At 57.3% G+C, this 27,808-nt stretch overlaps 2 protein-coding genes across 6 annotated transcripts; one reads left to right on the top strand and one right to left on the bottom strand.

Moving 5' to 3' along the window:
* The first annotated feature begins 667 nt into the window (after window positions 1–667).
* PKN3 (protein kinase N3) lies at window positions 668–19,361 on the top strand. 3 transcript variants are annotated; one of them, XM_034929211.3, is made up of 22 exons: window positions 668–1,104; window positions 3,663–3,903; window positions 4,094–4,239; window positions 5,181–5,292; window positions 5,364–5,491; window positions 5,690–5,873; window positions 11,499–11,645; window positions 11,725–11,834; window positions 11,946–12,089; window positions 12,493–12,568; window positions 12,644–12,812; window positions 13,005–13,107; window positions 13,241–13,308; window positions 13,615–13,678; window positions 13,812–13,903; window positions 15,193–15,369; window positions 16,775–16,837; window positions 16,999–17,075; window positions 18,131–18,273; window positions 18,355–18,462; window positions 18,648–18,728; window positions 18,839–19,361. In XM_034929211.3, exons 1-22 carry the CDS (start codon window positions 1,081–1,083, stop codon window positions 19,049–19,051), a joined length of 2,670 nt encoding a protein of 889 aa, XP_034785102.1. In that variant the 5' UTR covers window positions 668–1,080; the 3' UTR covers window positions 19,052–19,361. The 3 variants fall into 3 exon arrangements, with proteins under 3 accessions (XP_034785102.1, XP_034785103.1, XP_054973119.1); XM_034929212.3 differs by having other exon boundaries at window positions 18,648–18,684; window positions 18,839–18,927; XM_055117144.2 differs by having other exon boundaries at window positions 734–2,293.
* ZDHHC12 (zinc finger DHHC-type palmitoyltransferase 12) lies at window positions 19,320–22,760 on the bottom strand. Of its 3 annotated transcripts, none has more exons than XM_008975890.6 (5): window positions 22,433–22,760; window positions 20,884–21,020; window positions 20,454–20,531; window positions 20,096–20,262; window positions 19,320–19,925 (listed from the first exon to the last, which is right to left on the bottom strand). In XM_008975890.6, exons 1-5 carry the CDS (start codon window positions 22,530–22,532, stop codon window positions 19,724–19,726), a joined length of 684 nt encoding a protein of 227 aa, XP_008974138.1. In that variant the 5' UTR covers window positions 22,533–22,760; the 3' UTR covers window positions 19,320–19,723. The 3 variants fall into 3 exon arrangements, with proteins under 3 accessions (XP_008974138.1, XP_003822390.1, XP_024785805.1); XM_003822342.7 differs by having other exon boundaries at window positions 19,320–19,947; window positions 22,433–22,755; XM_024930037.3 differs by having other exon boundaries at window positions 19,660–19,975; window positions 22,433–22,733.
* Window positions 22,761–27,808: the final 5,048 nt, after the last annotated feature.

Here is a 27,808-nt window from a genome sequence, read left to right as displayed (position 1 = left end):
AGCAAGCTCAGTCTGAGTAAGAGATGGGCCGGAGAGAGGTCTGGTTCATTCATCTGTAATTTGTAATTTATCATAATTTTGGGTGAGGATTTACTTTTCCACAAGTATACGTTCTTTTTTTTTTTTTTTTTGAGATGGAGTCTCGCTCTGTCACCCAGGCTGGAGGGCAGTGGCAGGATCTCGGCTCACTGCAACCTCCGCCTACCGGGTACAAGTGATTCTCCCACCTCAGCCTCCTGAGTAGCTGGGATTACAGGCGCCCGCCACCACGACCGGCTAATTTTTGTATTTTTAGTAGAGACGGGGTTTCACCATGTTGGCCAGGCTGGTCTCGAACTCCTGACCTCGTGATCCGTCCACCTCTGCCTCCCAAACTGCTGGGATTACAGGCGTGAGCCACCGCGCCTGGCCTAGTATACATTCTTGTAGTGACTAATATCTAGTCTGGGCCAACCACTCCGAGGAGAGAGACAATTTTGGATTAGCCCACATTACACCAACAACGTGCGAGACAAAGAGAGACTTGAGGGGCTTGGTCGAGGAGGCCCAGCGCGTTAGAGGCGGGAGCCAGGTTGTAGAGGGGCTCAAAGTTAAGAGGAGGCGGCCAGCTCCACCGGCTGCACCCGGCTGGGCGACCCGGCAACCTTCAGGGGGCGCTGTTTCCCCCATCCCTGTCCCTAACTGGCCGGCTCCTGCGGGCGCGCGGCGGGGAAGGCCAGAGGACCTGGGCGCGGGCGATGTGCCTCCTGAGCGTCCAAACCGGGGGTGCGGCGCGGTCACGCCCAGCGGGAACCGCAGGCGCCGAAGCCCGGGTGCTGGGCCCAGAATCCCGCGGAATTTTGGATCCGAGGAAGGCGCTGGGACGCGGGACCTCGGGCGTGGGGTCCCGGGCGCTGGATCGGCGCGGACGGGAGGCGGCGCTGGTCCCGCGGGCCAGCGGGTCTCGGGAGGGGGCGCCCGATCCCGCGTCTCCGGCGCCGCTTCCCGGGAAGTTTCAAGTTTGAAAGTCCTGGCGGAGGGTCTGCGGCTTCCGGGACCGGAGTAGCTGAGAGGAGGGCCCCAAGCGGCCGGAGCGGCGCCATGGAGGAGGGGGCGCCGCGGCAGGTGAACGGCGTGGGAGGGGCGCGCGGGCCCGGGGGGTGCGAGAAAGCCTCAGTCATCGCCCCGGAGCCCCGAACCGCGGCCGCTTCCCCCGATCCTCCCCTCACCCGCGCCCCTTCCCTGCCCCTGCCCTGGCCCCGGCCCCGCGACGCCCTCGCAGAGCAGACCTGATCTCCGGGTTCGGTGGTTCCTGGACCTTGCAGAGTCTCCAAATCAGTCCCCGGCTGACCCGGAGACTGAACCCCAACCAGCCCGTGAGCGAGGACGGCTGAGTCCGCAGTGTGCGCCACCAGGGTGGTCCCCAGAGTGTCCTTAAGTCGGTTCTCCTCGGTGGGGCTCCAAGGCCGACGGGAATTAGCCGGGATAGAAAGGCGGGCCCAGGGGCCTGGGGGGATTAGAATGTGCGCGCAGCGCGGGGCGCAGTCTGTGCGCGCTTGGCAGTGGCAGGAGTCCTTCCCGGAGCACAGGAGGCACGAGGGGAGCGTGGATGAGAGGGGAGCGGCCTCCCCCGCCCCAGGGCGGGAACCTTTGGGTACATAGCGGGTTCTAGAATGCGGAGGGGGCTGGGTTTCCTGCCAGAGCTGGCAGTAGGTGTGCGTGGGCCCGGAGGACCGAGGCCATGTCTATCTGCTCCTGAGGAGGGAGAGGTGGTGTCCTGTCCCGGAGCGAGTGGTTGGGAGGGGGGCATTTGCGGACAGGAGTGGGTCCCCGCAAAGAGCGGAAAGGAGGTGGTGTGTGTGTCCATGTTGGAGTTCCAACCCAGGGCAGACGGGACCATGGGGGTGTTGGGGGGTGCGTGTAGACTCCTTGAGCGCCCAAGCCAGTCGTTTAGGCCGCCTTCAGGGCTGGGGCTCGGTCTGCCCCCTCCCACCCCCTTCCTCTGGAGGTCCCTCCGCCTGTTCCAGACGTAGCTTGTACACATTTTCCGATTTCCTGCGGGGCTCCGCCCTGCAGCGGCAGCTGGGTGACTCAGGACCCCGGTGGCCGGGCCCCCAGCTCCATGGGACCTTTGTTTGCTCCGGTCTTTGGCTCTGGCCCTGTGGCCTAGGGCGGTCAGAGGATTTCCTGAGCCTCGCCCTTGCCCTCTGACAGCTGGGCCAGCAGGCCCCGCTGAGGTCTGGGGCGGGGGGGTCCCTGAGTCTGGGGTTGCGGCCCCTTCCACTGGGCTCAGGAGAAGATGGAACACAGAGAGGTAAGATGGGGTCCCTGCAACAGCCCGTGTTGCGGGGCATCGTGGGTTACCCGGCCTGAGGTCACCTTTGGCACCGGTTGGTTTGAAATGCTGGCGGCTGGAAAGGAGGTGTTCCTGTTCCTGGCTCCAACCTGGGTGAAGCCGTGAGAGAGCCTTCTACTTCCTCCCGGGAGCCGAGCAGGGAGTGGGCACCCGGAGACCTCCCCAGTTCCTCTCTGTGCCTCTGCTTTGCTACCTGTGGCATTGGGACATCACCTTCTACTTCCTCCCGGGAGCCGAGCAGGGAGTGGGCACCCGGAGACCTCCCCAGTTCCTCTCTGTGCCTCTGCTTTGCTACCTGTGGCATTGGGACATCACCTTCTACTTCCTCCCGGGAGCCGAGCAGGGAGTGGGCACCCGGAGACCTCCCCAGTTCCTCTCTGTGCCTCTGCTTTGCTACCTGTGGCATTGGGACATCAGGGGAACAAGCCCTGGCTCCCAGGCCCCTGGCTGCCTTCTCATGTGGCTTCATGTGAACCCCTATTCGGCGTAGCTTTTGTGGCTCCTGGACTCTACTTTGGGTCCCAGATGTAGAGAGAGCAGCCTGATTACCCAGGGCTGCCAGGGACAGCTGGGGCCCGAGAGATGGTGGCCCCTCCTCTGTGTCTTGACTGTGGGCAAGTTACTTCACCTCTCTGGGCCTCAGTTTCCTCACTAGAAAATAGGGGTAATAGTCCAGGTGTGTTGGCTCACACCTGTAATCCCAGCACTTTGGGAGGCCAAGGCAGGTGGATCACCTGAGGTCAGGATTCAAGACCAGCCTGACCAACATGGAGAAACCCCGTCCCTACTAAAAATACAAAATTAGCCGGGCTTAGTGGCGTGTGCCCGTAATCCCAGCTACTCAGGAGGCTGGGGCAGGAGAATCGCTTGAACCCGGGAGGCAGAGGTTGTGGTGAACCGAGATCGTGCCATGTCACTCCAGCCTGGGCAACAAGAGCAAAACTGTCTCAAAAAAAAAAAAGAAAAAGAAAAAAGAAAATGGGGGTAATGACCACCGCTACCGGGTGGGGTGGCTGGGGGGAGTGATGTGGTAATATATGCAAAGCACTTAGAATAGAACCTGGCACCCGTTTACCGTGTGAACTGTCCCCCCCGCCCCATCCTTCTCTAATGGGCGGAGGACAGGAGCCTGGACTAGATGAGTGGCCTCGGAGTTTCCATCTGGCTCAGGCCTGAGCTCTAAGGGGAGAGAGGCTTCCCAAACCCTGTGCGAGTCAGTCCTGGGTGCCGTCCCTTCCTCCGCCTCCATCTGCAGTGAGCAAAGGCTGCTGGTGGCCGCTGCACCCCATGGCTGTTCTCCACCCTCTGCTTTCCACCGGCTCTGCAGCCTGGGCCGAGCCAGTGGCCCCCAGAGGATGAGAAGGAGGTGATCCGCCGGGCCATCCAGAAAGAGCTGAAGATCAAGGAGGGGGTGGAGAACCTGCGGCGCGTGGCCACAGACCGCCGCCACTTGGGCCATGTGCAGCAGCTGCTGCGGTCCTCCAACCGCCGCCTGGAGCAGCTGCATGGCGAGCTGCGGGAGCTGCACGCCCGAATCCTGCTGCCCGGCCCTGGGCCTGGCCCAGCTGGTGAGTGAGGAGCTGAGACCCCCTCAGGACAGAAGGCTCTAGGCCCATCTGGCCCCTGGCCTTGGCCCTGGCCACTGTGGCGAGACCACCTCATTTCCTGCCTATAGATCAGTAGGGGAAGGAGGAAAGGCCACAGTGGGGGTCTCGGCTCTGGGTGAGGGACTCCTGTGCTCGATACCCCCGTGCACAGAGCCTGTGGCCTCAGGACCCCGGCCGTGGGCAGAGCAGCTCAGGGCTCGGCACCTAGAGGCTCTCCGGAGGCAGCTGCATGTGGAGCTGAAGGTGAAGCAGGGGGCTGAGAACATGACCCACACGTGCGCCAGTGGCACCCCCAAGGTAAGGCCCCACAGTCTGATAGCAGGAGCACCCTGGCCCCTGGTCTGACAGGGAAATGCACCTCAGCCATTGGGCTCATAAGGAGACACCATCCCAGCCTGCCGCCTGATGGGGAAAATACAGCCCCAAACCCCAGCTGGGTGAGGAAGGCATGGCTGTAGTCTCTAGTGTGACAGAGAAGGCCTTGCCCTGGTCTAATGGGATCCTAGCCCAGCCCCAGTCCCAACTCCCAGCATGATGTCCAGAACTGGGCCTCAGTCCTTGTCTGACAAGAAGACTTGGCTGTGGCCCTGATATGATGACGGAGGCAGGACCTTAGCCTTGATCTAATGGGGGAGGCTTAGCTTAGCCCCTGCCCTGATCTGATGGGGGAGGCTTAGCTTAGCCCCTGCCCTGATCTAATGGGGGAGGCTTAGCCCCAGCCCTGATCTGATGGGAGAGGCTTAGCTTAGCCCCTGCCCTGATCTAATGGGGGAGGCTTAGCCCCAGCCCTGATCTGATGGGAGAGGCTTAGCTTAGCCCCTGCCCTGATCTAATGGGGGAGGCTTAGCTTAGCCCCTGCCCTGATCTAATGGGGGAGGCTTAGCTTAGCCCCTGCCCTGATCTGATGGGGGAAGCATCAACCCTGCTCTGATGGGGGAGGCATGACCACAGCCCTGATCTGATGGGGGAGAGTTAGCCCCAGCCCTGATCTGATGGGAGAGGCATGACCCCAGCCGTGATATGAAAGAGGAAATTTGACCCCAGCCCTTGTTGGTCAGATGGAAAAGGCTCCCCTGACCCACCAACTAGTCCAACAAGGGAGGCTTGACTTTAGTGTTTGCCCTAGAGGTTTCACTTTAACCCTGTTTTGATGGGGGAGACCCGGCTCCAGTTCCTGGTCTGATGGGGGAAGCTGTGGCCCAGGCCTGGTCTGATGGGCCTGTGCTACGGCTCCATAGGAGAGGAAGCTCCTGGCAGCTGCCCAGCAGATGCTGCGGGACAGCCAGCTGAAGGTGGCCCTGCTGCGGATGAAGATCAGCAGCCTGGAGGCCAGTGGGTCCCCGGAGCCAGGTGAGGCCTTGAGACACAGGGGGTGCGGAGCAGTGAAGAGCAGGGCCTGAGAGCCGCCGTCCTTCCCACAGGGCCTGAGCTGCTGGCGGAGGAGCTACAGCATCGACTGCACGTTGAGGCAGCTGTGGCTGAGGGCGCCAAGAACGTGGTGAAACTGCTTAGTAGCCGGAGAACACAGGACCGCAAGGCACTGGCTGAGGTCAGGCCCCAGCCCTGGCCCTCTCCTAAGGCTGGCTTGTTCCCATACCACCCTCAGCAGGGGTGTGAAGGGAGGGTGGCCGTGTAAAAGCAGGACTTCTCTGTTGAGACTTCATGGGGAAGGTGGCTCCGGGTGACCTGGGCTGCTGCCCCCTGCCATATACCCCACGAACCTGGCTCTACGTTGTCCCCTCTGCAGGCCCAGGCCCAGCTACAGGAGTCCTCCCAGAAACTGGACCTCCTGCGCCTGGCCTTGGAGCAGCTGCTGGAGCAACTGCCTCCTGCCCACCCTTTGCGCAGCAGAGTGACCCGAGAGTTGCGGACTGCAGTGCCTGGATACCCCCAGCCTTCAGGGACACCCGTGAAGCCCACCGCCCTAACAGGTAGCCAGAAGTTCCTCCCCCTTCAAAGCTCTCCTTCTTTTTGGGGGGAGACCGGAAGCACAAACAACTCTGATGAAGAGTTCAAGAGTTCCAGTCCTGCCCCAGCACCCACTAGCAGCGTGACCTTGGGAAACTGACATTCCTTCTTCAAACCTCAGTTTATCCATCTGTAAAATGTGGATGATATAGCACCTACCTCATAGGGTTGCTGTGTTGCACGTGATGTGCTAAGCACAGTGCCTAGCACAGTCAGCACTCGGACAGCGTAGCTTGTATTTACATAAATAACCAGAATAATGCTTAAAGCACTGGTGTTAGGAAGCTCGCAGCCCTGTAAAGCTTGATACCCAGCACTGGGCAGCTTGGACTGTTAGAAAGTTTTCTAGGCTGGGCGTGGTGGCTCACGCTGGTAATTCCAGCACTTTGGGAGGCTGAGGTGGGTGGATCATGAGGTCAGGAGTTCCAAGACCAGCCTGGCCAAGATGGTGAAACCCTGTCTCTACTACAAATACAAAAATTAGCCGGGCGCGGTGGCGGGTGCCTGTAATCCTGGTTGCTCAGGAAGCTGAGGCAGAGAATTGCTTGAACCCCGGAGGCGGAGGTTGCAGTGAGCCGAGATCACGCCACTGCACTCCACCCTGGGCGACAGGGCAAGACGCCATCTCAAAAAAAAAAAAAAGGTTTTCTTGGGCCAGGCATGGTGGCTCACGCCTGTAATCCCAGCACTTTGGAAGACTGAGGTGGGCGGATCACCTGAGGTCAGGAGTTCAAGACCAACCTGGCCAACATGGTGAAATCCTGTCTCTACTAAAAATACAAAAAAGTAGCTGGATGTGGTGGCACATGCCTGTAGTCCCAGCCACTCGGGAGGCTAAGGCGGGAGAATTGCTTGAACCCAGGAGGTGAGGTTGCAGTGAGCTGAGATTGCGCCGCTGCACTTCAGCCTAGGTAACAGGGCAAGACTCCATCTCAAAAAATAATAATAATAATTTCCTTGGAAAAAAAATAATAAAATTAAACTAAAATTGCTGGGTGCAGTGGCTCACACCTATAATCCTGGCACTTCGAGAGGCTGAGGTGGGAGGATTGCTTGAGCTCAGGAGTTTTTTTGAGACCCAGTCTCAAAAAAAAAAGAAAAAAAGAAAGTTTTCTTGGCTGGGCACAGTGGCTCAAGCCTGTAATTCCAGCACTTTGGGAGGCTGAGGTGGACGAATCACTTGAGCCCAGGATTTCTAGACGAGCCTGGGCAACATAGTGAAACCTCATCTTTAGAAACAAAAAAAATTAGCCGGGCGTGGTGGCGCATGCCTGTAATCCCATCTACTGGGGAGGCTGTGGCAAGAGAATTGCTTGAACCTGGGAGGCAGAGGTTGCAGTAAGCCAAGATCGCACCGTTGCACTCCAGCGTGGTGACACAGCAAAACTCTTTCAAGAAAAAAAAAAAAAGAAAGAGTTTTCTGGTCTGGCGCAGTGGCTTATGTTTATAATCCTAGCACTTTAGGAGGGTGAGGCATGTGGATCACTTGAGTCCAGGAGTTTGAAACCAGCCTGGGCAACATGACAAAACTCCATCTCTACAAAAAACACAAAAATTGCCGGGTGCGGTGGCTCACGCCTGTAATCCCAGCACTTTGGGAGGCCGAGGCAGGCGGATCACGAGGTCAGGAGATCAAGACCATCCTGGCTAACACGGTGAAACCCTGTCTCCACTAAAAATACAAAAAATTAACCGGGCGAGGTGGCAGGCGCCTGTAGTCCCAGCTACTCGGGAGGCTGAGGCAGGAGAATGGCGTGAACCCTGGGGGGCGGAGCCTACAGTGAGCCGAGATCGCACCACTGCACTCCAGCCTGGGCCACAGCGAGACTCTGTCTCAAAAAAAAATACAAAAATTAGCCAGGTATGATGGTACGTACCTGTAGTCTCAGCTACTTGGGAGGCTGAGGTGGGAGGATTGCTTGAGCCGAGGGAGGTTGAGGGTACAATGAGCCATGATCGCGCCACTGCACTCCAGCCTGGACAACAGAGAGCCCGTCTCAAAAAAAAAAAAATTAGGCTGGGCACGGCAGCTCATGCCTGTAATCTCAGCACTTTGGGAGGCCGAGGTGGGTGGATCACCTGAGGTCGGGAGTTCGAGAGCAGCCTGACCAAAATGGAGAAACCCCGTGTCTACTAAAAAATACAAAATTAGCCGGGCCTGGTGGTGCATGCCTATAATCCCAGCTACTCAGGAGGCTAAAGCAGGAGAATTGCTTGAACCCGGGAGGTGGAGGTTGCAGTGAGCCAAGATGGCACCATTGGAATCCAGCCTGGGCAACAAGAGCAAAACTCTGTCTCAAAAAAAAAAAAAATTGCAAAAATTAGCTGGGTGTGGTGGCGGGCGCCTGTAGTCCCAGCTACTCGGGAGGCTGAGGTGGGAGAATGGCGTGAACCTGGGAGGCGGAGCTTGCAGTGAGCTGAGATCGTGCCACTGCACTCCAGCCTGGGTGACAGAGTGAGACTCCAAACAGAGTGAGACTCCGAGCAGAGTGAGACTCTGAGCTCTGTCACCCAGGCTGGAGTGCAGTGGCGCGATCTCGGCTCACTGCAAGCTCCTCTTCCCGGATTCACGCCATTCTCCTGTCTCAGCCTCCCGAGTAGCTGGGACTACAGGTGCCCGCCACCACACCTGGCTAATTTTTTGTTTTTGTATTTTTAGTAGAGACAAGGTTTCACCGTGTTAGCCAGGATGGTCTCGATCGCCTGACCTTGTGATCTGCCGACCTAGGCCTCCCAAAGTGCTGGGACAGGTGTGAGCCACCGCGCCCGGCCAAAAAAGTTAATTTTCTTATCTTGCACTGAGATCTGTCTCCTTGTAGCAGCAGCCAAATCGTCATCAACAAATAATCTGAGAGCATGGGCTTTGAAGCTGTATCCCACCGAGATACAGTGAGAGCTGGAAAGGCCAGTGCCTGTCTCCACAGAGCACTGCTACAGGGCCGACTGACCCCATTCCATTGTGAGCAGAGCTGAGAAGAGGAAATGCAGGCTCTGGATGGAGCCCTCTCACCTGGCCTTGGGGAATCGAGGAATATTTTCTTTTTTTTTTGAGATGGAGTCTCGCACTGTCGCCCAGACTGGAGTGCAGTGGTGCGATATCAGCTCACTGCAACCTCCGCCTCCTGGGTTCAAGCAATTCTCCTGCCTCAGCTTCCCGAGTAGCTGGGATTACAGGCCTGCACCACCATGCCTGGCTAATTTTTGTATTATTAGTAGAGACAGAGTTTCGCCATGTTGGCCAGGCTGGCCTCAAACTCCTGACCTCAGGTGATCCATCTGCCTTGGCCTCCCAAAGTGCTGGGATTACAGGCGTGAGCCAACCATGCCCGGCCCAAGGAATGTTTTCTAGAGGAGGTGGTGTCTTGGCCTTGAAGGACTTACACGGGAGTACTTATGGCCAAGTAGACAAGTTGAGGAACGCAGAAGAAACAGCTTGTTAAAAGGCCTAGAATTCAACTACTCAAGGCCACCCCATATCCTGTCCCCTGGCTAAACACCCCAGATACTTGAGTTGTCCTTTTTTTTTTTGAGACGGAGTTTTGCTCTTATTGCCCAGGCTGGAGTGCAGTGACACGATCTTATTGCCCAGACTGGAGTGCAGTGGCGCAATCTCGGCTCACCGCAACCTCCGCCTCCCGGGTTCAAGCGATTCTCCTGCCTCAGCCTCTTGAATAGCTGGGATTACAGGCATGTACCACCACACCTGGCGAATTTTTATATTTTCAGTAGAGATGGGATTTCTCCATGTTGGTCAGGCTGGTCTCGAACTTCCGACCTCAGGTGATTTGCCCGCCTTGGCCTCCCAAAGTGCTGGGATTACAGGCGTGAGCCACCTCGCCCCACCTCTTTTTTTTTTTGTTTGGAGACAGAGTCTTGCTCTGTCACCCAGGCCGGATTGCAGTGGTGTGATTTCGGCTCACTGCAAGCTCCGCCTCCCGGGTTCACGCCATTCTTCTGCCTCAGCCTCTCGAGTAGCTGGGACTAACTACAGGCGCCCGCCACTGTGCCCGGCTAATTTTTTGTATTTTTATTAGAGACGAGGTTTCACCATGGTCTCGATCTCCTGACCTCGTGATCTGCCCACCTCGGCCTCCCAAAGTGCTGGGATTACAGGTGTGAGCCACCACGCCCGGCCTTTTTTTTGGGGGGGGTGGGGGACAGAGTCTTGCTTTGTCGCCCAGGCTGGAGTGCAGTGGCATAATCTTGACTCACTGCAACCTCCGCCTCCCAGGTTCAAGCGATTCTCCTGCCTCATCCTCCCAAGTAGTTGGGATTACAGGTGCCCACCACCATGCCCGGCTAATATTTGTATTTTTAGTAGAGACAGAGTTTCACCATGTTGGCCAGGCTGGTCTCGAACTCCCGACCTCAGGTGATCCACCTGCCTCAGCCTACCAAAGTGCTGGGATTACAGGTGTGAGCCACCACACCCGGCCTCAAGTTTTTGTTTTGTTTGTTTTTTTTGAGCTGGAGTCTTGCTCTGTCGCCCAGGCTGGAGTGCAATGGCACAATATTGGCTCACTGCAACCTCTGCCTCCCGGGTTCAAGTGATTCTCCTGCCTCAGCCTTCCGAGTAGCTGGGATTACAGGTGCCCACCATCATGCCCGGCTGGTTTTTGTATTTTTAGTTGGGATGGGGTTTCGCCATGTTGGTCAGGCTAGGCTTGAACTCCTGACCTCAGGTGATCTGCCTGCCTTGGTCTCCCAAAGTGTTGGGATTACAGGCATGAGCCACTGCGCCCGGCCGAGCTGTTCTTTCTAAGCTTCTCTTTCTACCCTGGACCCCTGCCTTTGTTTACAAGTTCTCTCTGTGTGTAACCCCCAGGCCCAGACTCTCCCTAAATGATACTCTTGGGCCTACTTCGTGTCCTCAAAAGCTGCTAGATCTCCACTGCTTTCTCTACCCTTTGAGGGACAAACCTCTAGTGACGTGACACATGAACTTACTCCGTTGACAAAACACGTTTCATATCCACTGGGAGAGGTGGGGCAGAGCTGGGACTCACCTCCACTGTTCAGATGGGGAAACTGAGGCCCAGGGAGCAGGTGGGTCCGGACAGGAAGCCAGGCTTCCTGCTCCCTGTCCCAAGCTCTTATCCTTGCCACAGTGCTCTCTAGGCCCCAGTTCTAGGCAGCATCTCGTCATGTGCTGTGGCTCTGTGCAGCCTGGCTGAGGTCTGAGGTCTGAGCCTATGTCCCTGCCGCTCCAGCATGTGGAGGGGAGAGCCAGTTGCTCTGCCCTGGAAAGAGGTGGCTGCCACAGAGAAGTGTGCAGTCTGGGACAACGTGGCTCCTCACCTGGGAGTGTCCAGGTCGGAGGCCTCCTAGGGTGTCATCGGGGTCCAAGGGTACCCTTTGGGGGGCTCATGGTGCTTGGGAGCTGCAGGACAGTCAGCAGGCTCCTGTCCAGGCACTCTAGGCCACCACACTGAGTGAGGTTCCTCAGGTAACTGCCCTGGCCTCAGGTGGGTACGGTCTGGGTTCAGCCACCTCCTGGAGAGGGTGGCCTTCCTGGGGTCCCAGGACACCTTGGTGGTAGCAGTGGGAAGATGGCATCTGACAACGCCCCCCGCTCACTCTCCCCACAGGGACACTGCAGGTCCGCCTGCTGGGCTGTGAACAGTTGCTGACAGCCGTGCCTGGGCGCTCCCCAGCGGCCGCACTGGCCAGCAGCCCCTCCGAGGGCTGGCTTCGGACCAAGGCCAAGCACCAGCGTGGCCGAGGCGAGCTTGCCAGTGAGTAGGGAAGGAGCTTCAGGGGGAGCAGGAGACCCCTGCTTCAGGCCTGCCCTGAGTCCCGGCTCTGGCCCTGCAGGCGAGGTGCTGGCTGTGCTAAAGGTGGACAACCGTGTTGTGGGGCAGACGGGCTGGGGGCAGGTGGCCGAACAGTCCTGGGACCAGACCTTTGTCATCCCACTGGAGCGAGTAAGGCTGGCCTTTGTGTGGTCAGGGGTGACCTTGGGCTGCGGGGTGGAAGGCTGCCCAGGTCGGGGCTCGTTCTGCACCCCACCCTTCAGCCTGGCCTCCCCAATACAGGCCCGTGAGCTGGAGATTGGGGTACACTGGCGGGACTGGCGGCAGCTATGTGGCGTGGCCTTCCTGAGACTTGAGGACTTCCTGGACAATGCCTGTCACCAACTTTCCCTCAGCCTGGTACCGCAGGGACTGCTTTTTGCCCAGGTGCTCACCACCTCCGCCCTCTGACTTGGCGGGACCCTGGGGCATCAGGGCCAGGAAGGCCTTCAAGACCGATGCACTGCGTGTAGGTGCAGAGACTGACGACCAGAGAGGAGGGCTCCAGGAATAAGGGCTCCTAGCCGCTCTCTCAGGGCTGCATCTGGAGGCCTGGGTCCTTGTCCTGACTGCCCTGCCTCAGGTGTGACCCTGGAAAAGTGCCTCTCCTCCCTGGGCCTCTGTTTCTCCACTAGTATCAATGAGGACATTGAATCTGTTTCTCTGGGTCCTTCTGGCTCTTGCATCTGTTGACCCTGGGGGCTTGGGCTGTAATCCCAGGGGCAGAGGAGGTGCCATGCCAGATGAGATGGGAGGCGACTGGTCCACAACCCTGCCCCTACCCCTGCAGGTGACCTTCTGCGATCCTGTCATTGAGAGGCGGCCCCGGCTGCAGAGGCAGGAACGCATCTTCTCTAAACGCAGAGGTGTGGAGGGAATGGGGGCTATGTGTGAGGGAGCAGGGCTGGGGTCCCGGGACTAAGCTCCCCCTTTTCTCCCAGGCCAGGACTTCCTGAGGGCTTCACAGATGAACCTTGGCATGGCGGCCTGGGGGCGCCTCGTCATGAACCTGCTGCCCCCCTGCAGCTCCCCGAGCACAATCAGCCCCCCTAAAGGATGCCCTCGGACCCCAACAACACTGCGAGAGGCCTCTGACCCTGCCACTCCCAGGTGAGGAGCTCCCTTGCCCTAGACTGCATGCTCCTCTGTGGCGGCTTCCTGACTCCAGATCCAGTCGGTATCTGTCTGTCTGCATTGCTCAGCCCGCTAACCCTCTGTCCATCTCACTTTGGGTTGGTGTGTCCATCCTGCCAGCTCTTGCATCTGCCTGTGCTGGGCACTGTGTCTACTTTCTCCCTACAGTAATTTCCTGCCCAAGAAGACCCCCTTGGGTGAAGAGATGACACCCCCACCCAAGCCCCCACGCCTCTACCTCCCCCAGGAGCCAACATCCGAGGAGACTCCGGTGAGGGGCTGGAGGGACTAGTGGCTCCTAGGGCCGGCTGGGGCTGGCAGGGCCACCCAGCTGTGGGGTGGCAGGCCTGAAGGGAAAGAGAGAAGGAAGCCCAGCCCTGCCCTGAGCTCCTCTATACTCACAGCGCACCAAACGTCCCCATATGGAGCCTAGGACTCGACGTGGGCCATCTCCACCAGACTCCCCCACCAGGTACCCCATCCTGCGCACCTTCATGTTTGAGACGTTCGTCTGCTTGCTTGAACATTTGTGTATCCATTCATACATTACTCCCTGGCTCCCTGGCGGGTGCGCTGACTGGCTCTCGGGGTCTGATTTGCTAAACCCACATTATTGAGCTCCAGCTCTATGCCGGCTTCTAGGAGTCCTTACTGCAGGGCTTTTTCGAGCCCATAGGTCCAGACAGCCCAGGACTGGGCATGGGAGGCTTGGAGTGGCTCTGGGTAGGGACCCAGCCAGTGCCCTAGGGGACTTCATATACCCTCTCTTCCTTTGCAGGAAACCCCCTCGGCTTCAGGACTTCCGCTGCTTAGCTGTGCTGGGCCGGGGACACTTTGGGAAGGTAGTGGGCTGAAGAGGGTGGTATGGGACAGGATTGGGGGCCTCATCACATGAGCCAGGAGGACCTGATCTGTGGGGGCGGTAAAGGCTCCCTGGTCTGGCCCACCTGGAGCACAACCTCTCTCTGGCCCCAGGTCCTCCTGGTCCAGTTCAAGGGGACAGGGAAATACTACGCCATCAAAGCACTGAAGAAGCAGGAGGTGCTCAGCCGGGACGAGATAGAGAGGTGTGTGGGGGTGCCGCAGGGCACCCAGGATGGCTGGCCTGGGCTGTGGCATCCAGAGGGCCATTGAAGGTTCCTGGGGCTTTGGAGAGGTGACCCCGTGGGGCCAGCCAGCCTGCATTCTCTTTTGCCACCTGCAGTTGTTAACTGTGTTTCCTTGGGCAGGTCCCCTCTTCTCTCTGTCAGTTTGCTCTACTGTAAAATGGGGGCATTGGTGGCTGTGCACGTTCAGAGCTCCTTGTGAGCCCTTGACATATAGAAACCATCACTCTATGGCCAGGCGTGGTAACTCATGCATGTAACCCCAGCACTTTGGGAGGCCAAGGCAGGCGGATCACTTGAGTCCAGGAGTTCATGACCAATCTGAATCACATGGTGAAACCCCATCTATAAAAAATAACCAGACATGGTGGCATGTGCCTTTAGTCCCAGCTACTTGGGAGGGTGAGGTGAGAGGATTGCTTAAGCCCAGGAGGTAGAGGTTGTAGTTAGCAGAGATCTCCAGCCTGGGCAACAGAATGAGACCTCATCTAAAAAAACTAATTAAAGAAAAAAAAAGGGGGAGGCTGGGCACAGTGGCTCATGCCTGTAATCCCAGCACTTCAGGAGGCCAAGGTGGGAGGATTGCTTGAGCCCAGGAGTTGGAGGCCAGCCTGGACAACATGGTGAAACCCGCCTCTACAAAAAATACAAAAATTAGCTGGGCGTGGTGGTGCACACCCAGCTACTCGTGAAGCTGTGGTGGGAGGATCACTTGAACCTCAGTGGCGGAGGCTGCAGTGAGCCGAGATCGCACCACATCACTCCAGCCTGGGCAAGAAAGTGAGACCCTGTCTCAAAAAAAAAAAAAAAAAAAGGCTGGGCGCACTGGCTCACACTTGTAATCCCAGCATTCTGGAAGGCCGAAGCAGGTGGATAACTTGAGGCCAAGAGTTCGAGACCAGCCTGGGCAACACAGCGAAACCCCGCGTCTACTAAAAATACAAAAATTAGCTGGGTGTGGTGACGCACTCCTATAATCCCAGCTACTCGGGAGGCTGAGGCACAAAAATCTCTTGAACCCGGGAGGCGGAGGTTGCAATGAGCTGAGATCACACCACAGCACTCCAGCCCAGGCGACAGAGCAAGACTGTGTCTCAAAAAAAAAAAACAAAAAAAACGAAAAGAAACCATCAGTCTACTTGCCTGGCACTTTGGCTGAGGGCCCAGTGAGCCAGGGGTGTTGTGCAGGGCACAGGGCACAGCCCAGGGAAAGTTTTCCTTCCCTCTAATACTCTTGCTCTCTCCTGCAGCCTGTACTGCGAGAAGCGGATCCTGGAGGCTGTGGGCCGCACAGGGCACCCTTTCCTGCTCTCCCTCCTTGCCTGCTTCCAGACCTCCAGCCATGCCTGCTTTGTGACTGAGTTTGTGCCTGGTGGCGACCTCATGATGCAGATCCACGAGGATGTCTTCCCTGAGCCCCAGGCCCGGTGGGTTCCATCCCTCCTGCCTGCCTCTTCCAGCAAACTTTGCCTGGTTCCCTACACCCACTCTCTACATACTGCTCTCTCCAAGTGCCCAACAGCAGAGGAGCAGGAGTCAGAGGCCTTGGTTTACATCCTGGCACCAACTGACAGCATTTGTGATCCTGGGTATCAGCTTATGAAGCTGTGCATTAGGTTTCTTTTTTTTTTTTCTTTTTTTTTTTTTTGTGAGACGGAGTCTGGCTCTTATTGCCCAGGCTGGAGTGCAATGGCATGATCTCGGCTCACCACAACCTCCGCCTCCCTGGTTCAAGCCATGCTCCTGCCTCAGCCTCCTGAGTAGCTGGGATTACAGGCATGCACCACCACTCCTGTCTAATTTTGTATTTTTAGTAGAGACGAGGTTTCTCCATGTTGGTCAGGTTGGTCTCTAACTCCTGACCTCAAGTGATCCGCCCACCTCGGCCTTCCAAAGTGCTGAGATTACAGGCGTGAGCCACCACACCTGGTGAGTCTCAGATCTTTATTTGAAAAATAGGCATGATTGGCCGGGCACCTGTAATCCCAGCACTTTGGAGGCTGAGGCGGGTGGATCACCTGAGGTCAGGAGTTCGTGAGCTGGCCAACATGGTAAAATCTTGTCTCTACTAAAAATACAAAAATTAGCTAGGCATGGTGGCACACGCCTGTAATCCTAGCTACTTGAGAGGCTGAGGCAGGAGAATCGCTTGAACCCAGGAGGCGGAGGTTGCAGTGAGCCGAGATCCCACCACTTCGGTCTGGCGACAGAGCGAGACTCCATCTAAAAAAAAAAAAAAAAAGGCCGGGCACGTTGGTTCATGCCTGTAATCCCCACACTTTGGGAGGCTGAGGCGAGTGGATCATGAGGTCAAGAGATCAAGACCATCCTGGCCAACATGGTGAAACCCTATCTCTATAAAAACTAAAAAAAAAAAAAAAAAAAAAAAATTAGCTGGGCGTGGTGGCGCGTGCCTGTAGTCTCAGCTACTTGGGAGGCTGAGGCAGGAGAATTGCTTGAACCCGGGAGGTGGAGGTTGCAGTGAGCCGAGATCGCACCGCTGCACTGCAGCCTGGGTGACAGAGCGAGACTCCGTCTCAAAAAAAAAAAAAAAAATAGGCATAATGAATATCCACTGCAGGGACCAACACTTGGTCCCTGGCACCATTTAAGGGCCCATGAAGGGTGAGCTGGAAATGCACGCAAACTTGGGGCGACCTTGGGACTGTTGGAGCACCCCCACCCTCAGCATGATGCTTGTCTCAGTCTCACTCATCTCTGACTCTGGCCGGGACATCCGGGATCCCCCCGCTATGGCCATCCTGGTGCCTCCCTGCCCTGCCTCCCTGGTGTGTGTCTTGGGCCTGAGTTCTCCCATAACCACCCCTGCAGCTTCTACGTGGCTTGTGTTGTCCTGGGGCTGCAGTTCTTACACGAGAAGAAGATCATTTACAGGTGACTTTTGTCCCAGGGATGCACGGGGGTAGGGGTGGGGGTGGGGGTGGAGTGGGTAAGGACAGACGCTGCCTCCGCCTGCCTGGGCTGCTCCAGGGGCCGTTACTGTTCCCTGGGTCTGAGCCCCGCTCAGTGCCTTTGATCTGCACCCTTGCCCTCAGGGACCTGAAGTTGGACAACCTTCTGCTGGATGCCCAGGGATTCCTGAAGATCGCAGACTTTGGACTCTGCAAGGAAGGTGGGGGCCGCCCATTGGGATCCATATCTCCAGCCTTGTTTACCCAGCCTGGCCAATAGGATGATGGGCACATGGCATGTCCCAGGAAATCTCCTCACCTGCGGATGCCCTGGTTCCACCACCCCAGACCTCATTCCAGGGGACAGCTGGGCACACTGGCCCTTTCTTCCTAGTCCTAGAGGCTCGTAGCCCCAGCCTGCACCTGGCCCAAGGGAGAGCCTGTGGTCGGGGATGGGAGAGGAGACTGAGTTCTGCCTTCTGTTTTTTTTTTTTTTTTTTTTTTGAGACGGAGTCTTGCTGTGCCGCCCAGGATGCAATGCAGTGGTGCAGTCTCGGCTCACTGCAGCCTCCACCTACTGGGTTCAAGCGATTCTCTTGCCTCAGCCTCCCAAGTAGCTGGGACTACAAGCGAGCGCCACCACACCTGGCTAATTTTTGTATTTTTTTAGTAGAGACGGGGTTTCACTGTGTTAGCGAGGATGGTCTCGATCTCCTGACCTCATGATCCACCCACCTGGGCCGCCCAAAGTGCTGGGATTACAGGCGTGAGCCACTGCGCCCGGCTTCTTTTTTTTTTGAGATGGAGTCTTGCCCTGTTGCCCAGGCTGGAGTGCAATGGCGCAATCTCGGCTCACTGCAACCTCTGCCTCCGAGGTTCAAGAGATTCTCCTGCCTCAGCCTCCCGAGTACCTGCGATTACAGGCACATGCCACCACACCCAGCTTATTTTTTGTATTTTTAGTAGAGACGGGGTTTCACCATGTTGGCCAGGCTGGTCTCGAACTCCTGACCTCATGATCTGCCCACCTCGGCCTCCCAAAGTGCTGGGATTACAGGTGTGAGCCACCGCACCCAGCCGAGTTCTGCCTTCTGTGACCTTAGCCTGTGAGCTTGGCTCTGCATGCAGTCAAATGGCGTCATAACCATTCCCACTTCCTTGGGTACAGGGCAGGGCTTGGCACAGGCTCAGCTCCCTGGCATCATAAGGCTTGGCTGTTGAGGTTATTGTGAATAGGCCACACCAAGCAGCTATTGGTGTGCCTGTTGGTTTGCAGGGATCGGCTTCGGGGACCGGACTAGCACCTTCTGTGGCACCCCGGAGTTCCTGGCTCCCGAGGTGCTGACCCAGGAGGCATACACACGGGCTGTGGACTGGTGGGGGCTGGGTGTGCTGCTCTACGAGATGCTGGTGGGTGAGGTGAGTGCTGGAGCCTGTTTCCTGGGCCTCTGGGTTGGGGTGGGGTGGCCTGTGCATCCTGCTGAGCCCCCATCTCCACAGTGCCCATTCCCAGGGGACACAGAGGAAGAGGTGTTTGACTGCATTGTTAACATGGACGCCCCCTACCCCGGCTTTCTGTCGGTGCAAGGGCTTGAGCTCATTCAGAAGGTAAGCACTGCAGGGTCTGGGGCTGGGCTGGATGGCCGCTCAAGGCCCATGTGCCCTCTGCCGTGGGACAGCAGACCCCCTGCCACCCATCCTTAGAGCGCTCTGGGCCAGCGTGCTTGGGGCCTGTGGATGATGGCAGTGCCTGGGGCTGAATGCCCTAAGTGAGCGCCTGTCCTATTGCCCAGCTCCTCCAGAAGTGCCCGGAGAAGCGCCTCGGGGCAGGTGAGCAGGATGCCGAGGAGATCAAGGTCCAGCCATTCTTCAGGGTGAGCGGCTGGGGTGGCGGTGGTCCCCTGTGCCTGGCAGGGTAGGTGGCATGGAGTGACTCCTGGAGCTGCTGTTCCTGCCGTCTCAGGCGCCTCTCCTTTGCCCTCAGACCACCAACTGGCAAGCCCTGCTCGCCCGCACCATCCAGCCCCCCTTCGTGCCTACCCTGTGTGGCCCTGCGGACCTGCGCTACTTTGAGGGCGAGTTCACAGGGCTGCCGCCTGCCCTGACCCCACCTGCACCCCACAGCCTCCTCACTGCCCGCCAACAGGCCGCCTTCCGGGACTTCGACTTTGTGTCAGAGCGATTCCTGGAACCCTGAGGGCATCTCCTGGCACCTCTGTCCCCTTCCCCCACAGACTGTTAGAGCCTCTGCTCGTTCACCCGTGCGCCCTGCCTGGAGGTTCAGGCCTTGCTGGGTACTTATGAGCCCTTGGGATTCAAGGTGGCAGCCATGGGGCCACTGTTGTGGGCTTTGCTCAGTGTCACTGGGCAAAGTGTGTCCCTTCCCCCTCCAGCTCGCCCTCCTCTACCTCCCAGCGAGACCTGGCCCAGAAAGGGTGCCGCAGCAAGGAGTGATATGGTTTGTCTTTTTAAGACTGGACTTGCTTTATATTAAATTTGTAAAAGTGTGCACTGGCAGCAGCCTGGGCGGGGCTGGGGTGGAGCCCGGGGTCTGCTTGGGCCTGAGCCGCCCACAGGTCCTTTTCTTCCCCTTCTTCCTTGGAAGGCAGAACTGCCCAGCAAGGCAGGGATCTGTCTGACTTGAAGCTCCGTTCTGGGGCCTGGGAGGCGTGGGCAGGAGTGAGGGCCCCAGGCCCTCTGAGCGCTCACCCCAGCTGGGAACAGGCCCCGTGGTTTTCAGGCACAAGACGGTAGCCCGGCCTCCAGCAACCCTAAACAGCTGGGCTGCTGCCCTCTTCCTCCTCCTCAGCCCAGAGGGTCTCCCAGGACCCTGAGGGCCATCCACAGAAGAAGTGGGCCAGGTTGCGGGTCAGGCCTCGGTCGAAGGGGTTGCTGGGGCGCTGGCGGAGATAGGCGATGCGGTGTGAGGAGATGAATTCCCAGGTGGTGGTGTTGCTGGCCACCAGGTAGAGGTGCGAGGCGAGGAGCAGGCTGGCCACCAACGAGAAGAAGGACAGCAGCAGGAAGGTGGCGAACAGGAGCCCGCTGGACCGCAACCACAGACCCCAGGGCTGGAAGAACCGGAGGCCTGACCTGCGGTGCAGGGGACAGGGGCCTGGTGCTGGGGGAGGGCAGGGGAGCCCTTCCCTCCCCGTGCCGGGTCCCTGGGAGTCCTGGCTCTGTCCACCCCTGTGGGAGCATTCATCCCACCCTCCCCCTACACCCGGGCAGCAGCACCCACCATGCCAGGTACAGGCCCCACAGAAGCACCACCAGCTGCAGCGCCAGGTAGACCACAAAGAGTGGGTGGTTGCGCTCTCCCACACAGTTCTCCATCCAGGGGCAGTGGTGGTCGTAGCGGTGGACGCAACGGCGGCACTCACGGCAGTGCCGAGCCCTCAGGGGCTGCTGTGGGCATGGAGGAGAGTGGAGGCTCAGTGCCAGCCCTGCTGTGGGCCCACCACTGAGGGAAGGAATCAGGGTCTGATTCTGGAAGGCCTTCTTGGAGGAGGGGTGAGGCCCAGGCAGTGGGGCAGGAGGAGGTCGAGGAGTCTCAGCTTTGGCCCAACCTCTCCCACGGGTGTCCGTGCATCACTCACCAGCACCAGGCAGTATCTGCAGCGCCGAAGAGGGATGGCTGGAGGAACCATGGCTGTCTGCTCCTCTTTGAGCTCCTCCTGGAATGAGGGGTGGGGTGTAAGACAGGGTCCCCTTGGGAGACAGATGGCATTGGCGGGCAGCTCCCCTAGGGGCCGGCTTAGCTCTGGGTATGGAGTTTGGGACCCATCCCATGCAGAATGGAGGTGTGGGGTGTGGCGGAGCACCCTGGACTGAGGGCGGCTGTGTGATGTTTGCAAGTCTCTTCCTTCTCTGGGGCCCAGCAGTTTCCTCACTACTGTAGATGGGGCTCTAGGGGTGGCAAGAGGAGTCACTGAACTGCTCCCACAAGAGCCTGCAGCACAGAGCCTGGCATGGAGACTGGTGCTGGTTGTTAGGTCCCTGTTGGTGAGAGTAGGGGCCCCTGGTTACCTGAGGCTGGGGCTGCACATTCACGTAGCCAGGGTCCATGAGTGACACAGCGAGGTAGAGCAGCAGGGAGCCCAGCACCAGGAGCAGGAAGGTGAGGGGCAGGAGCAGCTCCCCCTGCTCCTCCCATTGCCGCAGCTCTGGAGAGGCCGGAGAGCACAGTGAGGCTGGGCCGGGTAGAACAGGAGTGGGTGGGGTTGGGGTGCAGTTGGAGGTGGGGAAGTGTGTTCCTGGCTGAGCAAAGGCCTGGAGATGTTGGTTCCATGAGTGGCCGTGTGTGGCCAGCAGTTCATCTGCACTTTATCTGGAGGGTCAGAGGGAACCATGGAAGGTTATAGAGCCAGATCTGTTTTGGAAAACCTCATTGCTAAAGAAATGGATCAGGGGAAGCCTGAGGGCAGAGAATCTGGCCAGGAGGAAGAAGAGAGTCGCTACAAAGGCCTGGCAGGAAGTGAGGGAGGAAGGAATGGACAGGAGGCTGCTGGGTGAAGGGAGCCAGACCTGACTGGATGTGGGAGAGAGGGAGGAGGGGTCCAGCGTCTCTGGCTCTGCAATGGTGAGAGACTGGTTAGGTCTGAAATGCCTGAGAGAGATACAGTGGGAAGGGTGCAGCTGGCAGGCTCAGATGCTGCAGAGGGGCATAAGGAAGGGTCCAGCAGGCTTCAGCCCAGGGAGGTGACAGGATTTTGGGGAGGTAGGGTGCAGGGCAAGGAGTGAGGGGGCATGAGACCACCAGACAGCAGAGTGTAGACAAATCCCGTGTCCCTTGGTTGTAAGGGGGAGCAGAGAAGAAAGGGTGGGTTTTGAGGGGGGTTTTCTGATACGGAGACCTGAGCAAGTTTTTAGGCTAAAGGGTGAAGGTGGTGGAGGAGGTCTGTCTTGGGAGGAAAGCCAGAAGGGGCCCCAGTCCAGAAACTGAGGCTGGACTGCCATGGAAGGAGGGCTGGGGTCTGCTGTGGGGGACAGTGGGGGAGGCTGCCTGTGGCAGGTGAGGCGCTGGGTAGGGGGCTACTAAGAGGAATGAGGGAAATGGAGGTGGGTGGGTGGGTGAATCTGTGGGAAGATGGGAGACAGGCCGCACCCCATGGGGTGTTCTCTGGCCTGAGGGTTTGCCTGGACTTGGGCAGCTAGTGGCCATGGGGGTGTGGAGGGTGTGGGCAGAATGCCAATCTTTGCATCTAGTTGAGCCTCCTAATCGTATGGATAGGAAGATTTGGGGTCAGTTCCTGGGAAGGATCATGTGGGTCCCAGGATCAGGGGACATGGGGCTCAAGTCGGTCCTTGGATCTGGTGGGCACCGGCTGGGTCCCGGGATGGACAGGGCATTTGGCAATGATCAGGAAGATGCTGGGATTAATTAGGGATCAACGGGGTATCAGGCAGAGAGCAGGTGGCTCTTGGAATGATAGATGGGGAGAGGGCTTCAGGAGCTGGCGGAGATCGGGCCAATCCCAGGATCTCCAGGGATTAGGCGGGAGACCCAGTGAGACCAGAACGTCTGGGGAAGTACGCGGGATCGGGTGGGTCCGGGGTCGCTCGGGGTCCGGCTCACCGGTATCGTGCAGGAAGAGCACCAGCGTGATTCCCCAGGTCAGCACGGTGTGCCCGGTCCGCACCAGGACCCCAGGGCTGAGGAGCGCCCAGGGCGCCATCGCCTCGGCCCGGGGCCCCACCCGGAAGAAGCGCCCAGAGGGGCGGGCCCTCCGAGGGAGGGGAACGCGGCCGCCCGGGGACTGGTGGATCTAGGCGTTGGGCGGGGCCGGACTGGGTCAGGGAGGCTGCCTATTGGATGGCATCTGCGGCCGAGTGGACCCTCAAGCCAACAGGTGCCTGAAGAGGCTGAGGGTGGGGCCGGCGCGCGCGCAGCTGGTAACTCCCTCAACTCCAGCCCCACCCGCCAGGTAACTTTTGAAAGCGCCGGAGCGCGCGCGCACCTCCCCCGCGCTCCCCTGTGCCCGCCCCCGCAGCCTCGCGCATGCGCGTAGCTCCCTGGGCGCTTCGAAGATCCAGCGGCTTGCTGTGAGTCCGGGAGGCAAAATTGTACCCATTTCAAAGATGTGATGACTAAAGTCTCGAGAGGGCCAAGGCTCGCCCAAGGTTGCTCTGTGGTGACAGCTTTACCTCCTTGCTATGTATTCTCAGATATTGCAAACGGACGAGAGAAAAGTGGAGGTACGTGGTGCACATTCTGACTATGGGTGATCCAACTTAGGCGGGAGTCAGAAATCCCAGCACTGCCCCTTCCTACCTGTGTGACCCTGGGCGAGTTACTGAGCCCCTCTGAGCTGTTTTCTGTCTCTATAAGGGGGATTACAATAGTGTCTTCCTCCTAAGGTGTTTGGGAGGATTAAATAATGGAAGCGCCTTGTCTAGCACGGGACTGTCTTGCCTCTCCTGCTGTGAGCCACCACCTACAGGCGGACTTTCCTCACCGGAGGCTGCAGGCTGTCCTCCTTCCCTGTGTCCCCAGGGCCTTCTCCACTCAGCCCTGCCTTTCCACAGCACCTCCCACTGATACCAGCATCCTCCTCCGCCTCCCTCTGATTGGCCCCATCCCAGCTTCTCCGGGATACTCCTCTGACATCTGTTGTTTTTCTCAGCTCAACATCCTTTTTTTGGTTGGGGAATCGACTTCCCATCCCATGTGATTGGAGGGACTGCCCCTCACCCCATAGGATGGCGAGCGGCAGGCTGTGGGCTTTCGACTCTGCAGAACCAATCACAGGCCTTCCATGAGATTACTGTCTAGATGCTGAGAGGAAGGAGCATTCTTTTGGATCTCAAGCCTAAGGAATGGGATATAAGGCAACTGGGAGCCATCTTTACGCTGGGCGGAGAGGGCTTACCCTGTCTGTGGCTGGAGAAAATGAGACCAACTTATAAAGACACATAGAGATGGATAAGCAGCACTAAAGGAGGGAGCAAGAGATGGTCTGAACAACATTGTCTGAGCCCTCTAGATCCGGCTGTCCCTGAAGCTGATACTGACTCTGCATCCCCTGGTTGCAAGAGTCAATGAATTCCCACCTTTTTTTTTTTTTTTTTTTGAGACAGAGCCTCACTCTGTTGCCTAGGCTGGAGTGCAGTGGCGCGATCTGGGCTCACTGCAACCTCCACCTCCCAAGTTCAAGCGATTCTCCTGCCTCAGCCTCCCAAGTAGCTGGGGCTACAGGCACATGCCACCACGCCCAGCTAATTTTTGTATTTTTAGTAGAGACAGGGTTTCACCATGTTGTCCAGGCTGGTCTCGAATTCCTGACTTCAAGTGATCTGCCTAACTCAGCCTCCCAAAGTGCTGGGATTACAGGTGTGAGCCACCATGCCTGGCCCCAATTCCTACCTTTGACTAGCCTGAGTAGATGTTTGAGTTGGGTGTCTGTCATTTGCAGCTCAGTCTTGACTACTGCACTGGGTGCAGGATCTGATGTGCTCAGTGGGGACATCCAGCACATTATCCACTCAGCACATAATTCTGAAGCTTCCGTGGGTTAGGCACTGTGCTAGTTAGTATCAAACATCCCAACACTAGTTCAAATAGTAAGGCCAGATTTTAATTAACAATATACTACTGATAGGGCGGAGAGCCCAGTGTGAACCAACTGAAACTTCTGTTTGTGCAGAGGTGACTGATGTTTTTTGTGGTTTTGGTTTTCTGCTTTCTTGAGATGGGGTCTCGCTATGGCCTCAAACTCCTGACCTGAGGCAATCTTCCCCCTCAGCCTCCAGAGTAGCTGGGACTGCAGGCGTGCTCCACCATGTCTGGCTTAAAGGGAGAATGAGGGAGTGGAGGGAAACGGTGAGGGCTTCAGCAGAATAAGGGAAATAAAAAATTCCAAAGGGTTGGTCATGGTAAATGTGATTAGGCAGCTCCGTGTGCTCGCTGGCAATGGTGAAAGTTAGGACTCTGTTCTCCTGCAGAGACTGGGAGACAGAGGCTCTGTCCTTCCTGATATTACATTTCAATAGAATGGCCTTCAGGTCCTTGAAAAAGACACTTCTGAGTTGTAGGAGATACACACTCATCTCAAATGGACAGAGGAAGGATCACAATTGTAAGTTCCCATCCCACCACATTTTTTTTTTTTTTTTGAGACGGAGTTTCGCTCTTGTTGCCCAGGCTGGAACGCAATGGCGGGATCTCGGCTCACTGCAACCTCTGCCTCCCAGGTTCAAGCGATTCTCCTGCCTCAGCCTCCCAAGTAGCTGGGATTACAGGCACCCGCCACCATGCCCAGCGAATTTTGTATTTTTAGTAGAGATGGGGATTCTCCATGTTGGTCAGGCTGGTCTCAAACTCCCGACCTCAGATGACCCGCCCGCCTTGGCCTCCCAGAGTGCTGGGATTACAGGCGTGAGCCACTGCGCCCAGCACTTTTTTTTTTTTTTGAGAGGGAGTTTCATACTGTTTCCCTGGTGTGATCTGAGGCTCACTGCAACCTCCGCCTCCTGGGTTCAAGCAATTCTCCTGCCTTAGCTTCCAAAGTAGCTGGGATTACAGGCACGTGCCACCACGCCTGGCTAATTTTTAAAAAATTCTTAGTAGACACAGGATTTCACCATGTTGGCCAGGGTGGCCTTGAACTTCTTACCTTGTGATCCGCCTGCCTCGGCCTCCCAAAGTGCTGGGATTACAGGCGTGAACCACTGTGCCCGGCCAGACGTCACATTTCTTAGGGAGACTCAGTAAAATGGCTTTATGGTTTAGACATCAGTCTACTTTTGGAGAGGTAGGTCATGTTTGAAGGTGCTGAGCGGCAAAATTAGTTTCTTTTTTTTTCTCTCCAACTTTTATTTTAAGTTCAGGGGTACATGTGTAGGATGTGCAGGTTTGTTACATAGGTAAACATGTGCCACTGTGGTTTGCTGCACAGCTCATCCCGTCACCTAGGTTTTTGTTTTTGTTCGTTTGTTTTTGAGATGGAGTCTTGCTCTGTTGCCTGGGCTGGACTGCAATAGCACGATCTCAGCTCACTGTGACCTCTGCCTCCTGGGTTCAAGTGATTCTCCTGCTGCAGCCTCCCGAGTAGCTGGGATTACAGGCGTGCGCCACCACACCCAGCTAATTTTTGTATTTTTAGTAGAGATGGGGTTTCACCATTTTGGCCAGATGGTCTCAAACTCCTGACCTCAAGGGATCCGCCCGCCCTGGCCTCCCAAAGTCCTGAGATTACAGGCTGAGCCACTGTACCCAGCCTGGCCACAGGTTTTTAAAAGGAGAGCCCTCCATGTGCCAGGTTTTGTGCTGGGCTACAGCAGAGCCTTGATGTGGCTTGTTGCTCACAGTCCAGTGGGGGAGACGACACAAAGCAATTTCAGCCCCATGAGATAAGTAGGTGCTGTGATGGGATGAGCAGGAACTAGAGTGTTCCTAACACAGGAAATGGCAAGTATCAGGCCAGCGAGCTAGAGGAGGAGCACCTGGCACATCTGAGGATCTTGTTTTCCCTCCTTTACTGTGGCAACCTTGAGGTAATAAGTCATTTCAGGCCAGGTATGGTGGCATATGCCTGTAATCTCAACACTGTGGGTGGCTGGAGTGGGAGGATTGCTTGAGCCCAGGAATTTGAGACCAACCTGGGCAACACAGTGAGACCCCATTTCTACAAAAAAACAAAAATTAGATGTGCATGGAGGTGCACGTTTGTTGTCCCAGCTACTTGGGAGGCTGAGGTACAAGGATTGCTTGAACCCAGGAGGTCGAAGCTGCAATGAGCTGTGATCGTGCCATTGCACTCAGCCTGGGCAACAGTGAGACCTTGTCTGAAAAAAATAAAAAGTAAAGTCACTTCACCTCTCTGAGCCTCAGTGTCCTTGTCTGTGAAATGGATTATTGCCAGGGTTCTGAGGAAGCGGAAGGTACATGAAGCACTTAGCCCGGGGCCTGGGACACAGAATTAGGTTCAGCAGTGTTGGCTGCTGCTGGCAGGCACTGCCCTCATTCCCTCCGAGGCACAGACGACCCACCAGGGTTCTCAGGCAAACCACTTGATGCCCTTCCTGCCCGGGTCCTGTGGGTGGCCAGTGGCAGGGGGCTCTCAGCCAGGGGAGAGGCCAGGTCCAGGCCCTGCAGGGGGTGGAGAAGAGGGGACCTCGGCTGCACAGAGGTTGTGGGAGGAGTCAGTGCTCAGCTTCCAGAAATGCTTAATTGGGTCCTGATGCCCAGGCTTAAAACCTCACATAAAGGTTAAAATCCACACACTCAAGGTGGCCTATAAAGGGTGTGACCGTATCATTTCTTTTTTGTTTTTTGAGACGGAGTCTCGCTCTGTCACCCAGGCTGGAGTGCAGTGGCACCATCTGTGCTCACTGCAAGCTCTGCCTCCTGGGTTCACACCATTCTCCTGCCTCAGCCTCTCAAGTAGCTAGGACTACCGGTGCCGGCCGCCTAGCGCGGCTAATTTTTTTGTATCTTTTAGTAGAGACGGGGTTTCACCATGTTAGCCAGGATGGTCTTGATCGCCTGACCTCGTGATCCACCTCGGCCTCCCAAAGTGCTGGGATTACAGGCGTGAGCCACCGCACCCAGCCCACCATATCATTTCTTATTCCAACCAGGCAGCTCTTAAGGATGACCAGGCACTGTTGATAGACGTGCGGGGACCACAGGTGTCAGCCAGGACGGCCCTGGGCCATACTAGAGTCTGGGCACCTCACAATTTGGCACCAGCGACTTCTTGGTCCCCTCCCACTCTACCCTTGTTCCTCACGCTGCCAGGGCCACATGGGGCTGCTTCTCTGTCCACCCTGGCGGGACCCTCTGCTGAGGATGCACTTTTCCTCAGCCCCTCGGGCCAGGCCTGGGCAGCCTCCTTCTTTTCCCTGGGTTTGGCTCCACTCTGTCCTCTTGTAAGAAGCCTCCCAGACACATGGGGACATCGTGCTGGCTCCTCCCCCTCTCCCCAAAGCACTGTGGCCCAGCGGACTCCAA

Source organism: Pan paniscus, chromosome 11 (genome assembly GCF_029289425.2).
Source record: "Pan paniscus chromosome 11, NHGRI_mPanPan1-v2.0_pri, whole genome shotgun sequence".
Lineage (NCBI taxonomy): Eukaryota > Metazoa > Chordata > Mammalia > Primates > Hominidae > Pan > Pan paniscus.
The sequence above is the reverse complement of the archived record's forward strand: the minus strand, read 5'-3'. Positions and strand labels throughout refer to the sequence as shown.